This window comes from Trachypithecus francoisi, unplaced genomic scaffold (genome assembly GCF_009764315.1).
Source record: "Trachypithecus francoisi isolate TF-2019V2 unplaced genomic scaffold, Tfra_2.0 Lachesis_group4, whole genome shotgun sequence".
NCBI lineage: Eukaryota > Metazoa > Chordata > Mammalia > Primates > Cercopithecidae > Trachypithecus > Trachypithecus francoisi.
This window is the reverse complement of record NW_022681469.1, coordinates 14,799,114-14,805,733: the sequence shown is the minus strand read 5'-3', so window position 1 is coordinate 14,805,733 and position 6,620 is coordinate 14,799,114. Positions and strand designations below refer to the sequence as shown.

The following is a 6,620-nucleotide window of genomic DNA, read 5'->3' as shown; positions in this document are numbered from 1 at the left end:
TCTTTCTTTAGAAGTTTTTTTTCATATAATTACTATTTCTTCAATTTTTTGAAAGAGATGAGGTCTCTATGTTTCCCAGGCTGATTTCGAACTTCTGGGGTCCAGCGAACCTCCTACCTCAGCCTCCCAAAGTGCTTAGATTACAGGCATGAGCCACCAAGCATAGCCCAGCACTTTATTTTTAAAAGGGCTTAAAGTCTGACGTACAGAAGGTCGTCAAGTTAACAAGTGTACAGATGCTTGTTTACTTATTATACACAATCTTATGAGGCCACACAATCTGAGCAATGATTAGGAGCTCAAAGTTTAGATCCAATCTCAGCACAACATGAAATAAATGAGAAGAAATCAATGAATAACTGCAAATTATTTTATTTTCTTGAGCATAAGTATGACACTTATCCTTGGAATGGTGGTAGGAAAAGTCCAATGCAAATGAAATACTTTTTAGTTGGTTTTGCAGGATTAAATTTATAATTTTATGGACATTTAAATGGAGGATTATTGCTCATCCTTGCTATCTCCAAGACAATATAATTTTACGTAAAAAATGAGAATAAAATTTAAGCAAAAATGACAATATCATGTTTATGCTAACATTTTAATTGTGGGATCAAGGAGGCCTAAGTTCAATCAGAGAATTCAGAGACTGTTTCTACAGCATTCCTCATAAATTAATCTATTGCCAATCACCTGCATAGACAATGCTTAAAACTATGCATTCTAGAGCGTTTATCAATAGCCCAAATCCAACAAAAGTTAGTGATTCTGTTTTCATGTTTAGATAATGACATGCAAATCTATTCAGTCATTCACATAAAAGCTCATCTAAATATTGTGGAAAACTAAATAACAAAAAAAATAAGATTCTGGGCTAAAAAATAAGTCTTTACCCTTGGATAAGAAAAGATTTCATCAGATATTTGCTGTGGAAGTGACGATCAGTGCAAGAGTGGAAAGTGTAAGAGGTGAATGACCACTGGTGTATTTGGCTGATGATTGTCTAACCTTAGTACAGCCTGCCCTTAATTAAACCTTCCACTTTAAGATTAAACTTGATGTGGTTTGAAGACTTTGACATGTGTGTATCATCAGTGTTCACTGTTTCTGAAACATAGCAGAGAAAAACTGTGAATAATATGACCAAGGAAAAGAAGAATTTATTTGAAGGATATGAGACAGCCCACTGAATCAAACAAAACCTGTGTATTAGATTAACATGTGACCTTCATCCCTGAGAGGCCTGAGCCAATTAAAAAAAAAAAAAAAAAGACCAAAAGAACATATTAATATGTGACAACATGTTTATTTTGAAATTTTAGCCTTTATTAAAAAGTTAGCATAATAAAAAAAAACCTATGTATATGTGTGCATGCATTTTTATTTTATTTTATTTGTTTTTTTGTTTGTTTGTTTGTTTGTTTTTTTTTTTTTTGGAGACGGAGTCTCGCTCTGTCACCCAGGCTGGAGTGCAGTGGTGTGATCTTGGTTCACTGCCAGCCCCACCTCCCGGGATCAAGCAATTCTCCTGCCTCAGCCTCCCGAGTAGCTGGGACTACAGTTGCATGCCACCGTGCCCAGCTAATTTTTTGTATTTTTAGTAGAAATGGGGTTTCACCGTCTTGTCAATGCTGGTCTCGAACTCCTGAGCTCAGGTAATATGCCCGCCTCGGCCTCCCAAAGTGCTGGGATTACAAGTGTGAGCCACCGCACCCGGCCTGCATATATTTTTTAAACATTTCTTTTAGCGTTACCAAATGGTCTTTAAGCATTCATTTAAAAACACAAAAACTCACTGCGGCTGTCTGTGAATCCTTTTCTAATTCACCATAGAATGCTAAACAAGTTAAAATGAATCTGTTTTTAAACACTTCTCCTAAACCATGAGCATTAACTTGATTTCCTCTGTCATAGGGATATGGGACACAATCTAACATCCATCACAGAGTTCCTCCTGTTGGGATTTCCCGTTGGCCCAAGGATTCAGATGCTCCTCTTTGGGCTCTTCTCCCCGTTCTATGTCTTCACCCTGCTGGGGAACGGGACCATCCTGGGGCTCATCTCACTGGACTCCAGACTCCACACCCCCATGTACTTCTTCCTCTCACACCTGGCGGTCGTTGACATCGCCTACGCCTGCAACACAGTGCCCCAGATGCTGGTGAACCTCCTGCATCCAGCCAAGCCCATCTCCTTTGCGGGCTGCATGACGCAGACCTTTCTCTTTTCCACTTTTGCTGTCACAGAATGTCTCCTCCTGGTGGTGATGTCCTATGATCGGTACGTGGCCATCTGCCACCACCTCCGATATTTGGCCATCATGACCTGGACAGTCTGTATCACCCTAGCGGTGACTTCCTGGGCCATTGGAGTCATTTTATCCTTGATTCATCTTGTGTTACTTCTACCTTTACCCTTCTGTAGGCCCCAGAAAATTAATCACTTTTTTTTGTGAAATCTTGGCTGTTCTCAAACTTGCCTGTGCAGATACCCACATCAATGAGAATACGGTCTTGGCCGGAGCAATTTCTGGGCTGGTGGGACCCTTGTCCACAATTGTAGTTTCATATATGTGCATCCTCTGTGCTATCCTTCAGATCCAGTCAAGGGAAGGTCAGAGGAAAGCCTTCTCCACCTGCCTCTCCCACCTCTGTGTGGTTGGACTCTTTTATGGCACAGCCATTATCATGTATGTTGGACCCAGATATGGGAACTCCAAGGAGCAGAAGAAATATCTCCTGCTGTTTCACAGCCTCTTCAATCCCATGCTCAATCCTGTTATCTATAGTCTTAGGAACTCAGAAGTGAAGAATACTTTGAAGAGAGTGCCGGGAGTAGAAAGGGCTTTATGAAGAGGATTATGGCATTGTGATTGACAGTGACGTAGGAAGTTAGTTACATCGTTGGGCAGTTCTTAACCCAACTCTGTACTGGTGGGACCTCTGCCCTCAGTGGACATGAGAATTATCTGAGACATTTATTTAAAACAGAGCTATCTCCTGCCCTACCTTTAAATGACTGATTCAGCAGATGTGGGATGAATTCTAGAAATTTATCTCTTCAAATTGTGCCACAGCTACTCCACACCAGGACAATACCCCTTACAATATCCTCATTAGCTTTTGATCCAGTCCCATAGCTCCCAGAATGTTTTCCTCAAAACACTGGTCCCTTCAGAGAACTTTAAAAATAAGTTCTGTGGTCAAATAAGTTTGAGACTTACTTCCCATCAGATGCCTCTGTCTAGGGATCACAATTCATATTAGCACAGCAAACGCTGTAAAAACTTCTCTAGGAAAGAATAATTCTATTCCAGCTTTAAGCCAGTGTTTTCTAAACTTATGTGAGCACATAAAATTTCCTTTGTAATACTTAGTAAGAGTTTCCTGGAACAGGAGATCCTGATATTAATGGACTCATTGTGAATACTTCCTACAGCCCCTTTCTAGGGCAGAATGATTTTTTTTTCCTTGCAAAGTGAGCCTCTAAAGAGATGTAGGTCTGAGCATTAGGCCTCGATCAGTCTGTAAAAATCTGGGCTCTGTTTGGATACAGACTGTGAGGGACCCTGTCTCTGTTGTTCAACGGTGGATCATCTAAAGAAAATAAATCGAACCCTGTCCTATCATGGATCAGCATTCCTAGTATAGAAGCTTCAGGAGGTGACCTCATTCAAACTCACAATCTTCGAAGTTTGAAATTTTAAAAAAATATAATTCAGTATACATCTTCCTGTGTTTGCCACGGAATGAAATCAATCTAATTTTTCTAACTCAGGGTATTCAAGATAAACCCAAATTTCTCAAAAAAGAAAAATGTAGAAAGATTTCAAAATCCATCACCTACACACTTAAAAGTCGTAGCAGCTTCCTATGCCATGGGAAACATGTCATTTTGAGATGATATTTTTTCTAGGTTTAAGTTTGGTCTTAAACATTTATATTTAATTTCTTATTGTCTTAGTTCAATGAATTTACTTTTATATCTTAAAATAGATTTTTACACAATAACTGAGTGTCATATCATGTTAGATATAAAATTATGTCCCAAAACTATTTTATACTGTTTTTTTTTTTTTGGTTGTTTGGTTGGTTTGGTTTGGTTTGAGACAGAGTCTTGCTCTATTGCCCAGGCTGGAGTGCAGTGGTGCGATCTCGGTTCACTGCAACCTCTGTCTCTCGGGTTCAAGCAATTCTCCTGCATCAGCCTCCTGAGTAGCTGGGACTACAGGGGCGTGAAACCATGCATAGCTAATTTTTGTATTTTTAGTAGAGACAGGGTTTCACCATGTTGGCCAGGCTGGTCTCGAACTCCTGACCTCAGCTGATTCACTCACCTCGGCCTCCCAAAATGCTGGGATTACAGACATGAGCCATCCTGCCCGGCCTATTTTATACTTTTTATACTATTTATATAGTATAAAAATAGTTTAAAAAATCTACTATGGTATACTTTTCATAAAATAGGTTAAAAAGTAGACTATAGTATAATTTTTATACTATATACCATATTATATTTTTATAACTGTTGCTTCCATTTGCTACTAACTTTTTCTTTTGTATGTCAGTTTCCTGATTTCTACATTTTCTGCAGGTCACCTGCAACATAAAAAGAGAAAGGAAAGCTGTAAAATTGCTGGGCGGCCTACTGTGCAACAAGATCTCCATATAGTGGTTTGGTGTTCTTACATGTATGTTTCCTCTCGCGGTGGATGTGTAGTCAGAGCACAGACGGGCATACTCCCAAACCTTAATAACTGTGCCAGATTGCCCTCTGAGTTTATTCTAAACCTTAGGAAGTCAGAGACCACACTATGGAACTAACATCCTTCTAAATTGCATGACTGACTGAGAGGAGATTTCCAAATAACATTTTGACCGCCTCATATCCAGTAAAAGAACTCAGCAAAATACAAATAAATATGACAATATCTTAGACAGGAAATCTTCTTATCCCATAAGAGGCAGGAAACTGCTAGAGGAAGCTACCTTGGAGAGGATTCTTTCCTCCCCTCCCGAGAGGAGCTGAACTCAAAATCTCTCCATTTCATAATAGACATTAGAGAAAACATTTCCAGCAGTGGATTTGCACTGGTGTTTTGTCCCCTAGAAAAACGTTTCCTTCAGGTAGGTTCTAATAAGCCCCATTGGGACACTTTGGACTTCCTTGTCTGCTCCCTGCCTCTCTAACCTTAGAGGGTCACTTGGAATCAACTCATATTTCAGGTCCTTTCTTCCCATTTCTGCTGCCACACAAGGAACCCAGATTACATCAGAGAGAAGCTGAGCTCCAGAGGTTCACACCAGGAGCTTATTCATGGTCACGTTGTTCCTGCTTCCTGACAGGTTCACTTGAACCATCTGGAGATTAGGGAACAAGGGCAATGTGGGTATTCATGAAATTCAAATAATGCCAAGCATTCCGGGATGGTAATGAGAGATGTTGTCTCAGAGGTGTGCTCTGTGGCTGTCTGGGTTTCTTAATTGTGCATCCTGCTGGGGTTGAGAACAGAAATAGAAAATGACAATTGCTTGCCTCTCCTTCCCTGAGGAGGTGAGGATGCAGGAGGTTTCATAGCCCAGTCCCTACAGAGAGCCCTGAACTGCCAACCAGACTGAGCCCATCAGAGAATAACACCTCCTTTGCTGAGGATTCTGATACATTTTCAATCAGAAACAGAAGCAAAGATTCTGCAGCTCCCACTGAAACTCCCAGAAACCTTCAGGTGCTTCACCCTTCTGAGATCCTTGAGTCCAAATGTGGGAGCTAATCAGATTGCCTTTCTTTACTTTACCATGAATTCCTCTTAGACATGTTGTAGCTCCTAGGCTTTGGTTAACTCTCACTCTGTTACTGACGCTTTTTATTAAGTATTGAGAAGGGAAGTAAATTATTTCTTTTATGGCTAAACATATATGCTCATCATTCATATTATATATCAATAGTTCCAGGGGAAAAATAGATGCACATTTGATGTGCAAATTATGTAAAAGTGTTTAGGAGTTGGCTATACATGTTTCTTTGGTGGAGAAATATCTATGTGATAGAGATTTATTTGGGAAAGATGACACTCACAAAAGAAGTCAGAAATTGCTGTTTCCTAGATTTTGATAAAATGTACAAAATAATTTTCCCAGCCAAAGGAAAGTATAGCACAGTATATTATGGAGGGATGTTACATCTCAGGAAAATTAATACATGTCAGCTGTTTTATAAATTATGCATTTAATTATTGTCAGTACAGCACAATACATGCTAATCTATGAGAATATATTTACTGCAATGAATATAAACCCAAATGGATGCTAAATCAGTGTCTTATCTTAAATTGAGCATGGCACTAAAGAGGGCATAAGGCACCTGGAATGTACTAAATAAGTATGTATAAATATTAGATTTTCCATAGACTGGAGGATAAGTTTTTGTGGTGCACATGGAAAGAGTACAGAAAAAGAACTGAGGTGGGAAGTGGTGGTATAACAAAGTAGGAAAATGATGTAATAATTAATAATACTTTAAGTTTTCTTTTTATAGGATTTTTGTTTAATGTATACCTTTTCATTTATTTCTGCTTTTCCTCCCGAGGCACATCTTCACAATGAAATCTTCATAAGCTCAGA

The 6,620-nt window shown here is 39.2% G+C and overlaps 1 protein-coding gene across 1 annotated transcript; it reads left to right on the top strand.

Moving 5' to 3' along the window:
• The first annotated feature begins 1,918 nt into the window (after window positions 1-1,918).
• On the top strand, window positions 1,919-3,629 carry LOC117073630 (olfactory receptor 2A7). The gene is given in 2 exon segments (XM_033194761.1): window positions 1,919-2,443; window positions 2,445-3,629. Coding segments are annotated over 2 exon segments (933 nt in total). The 3' UTR covers window positions 2,853-3,629.
• The last annotated feature ends 2,991 nt before the right edge of the window (window positions 3,630-6,620 follow it).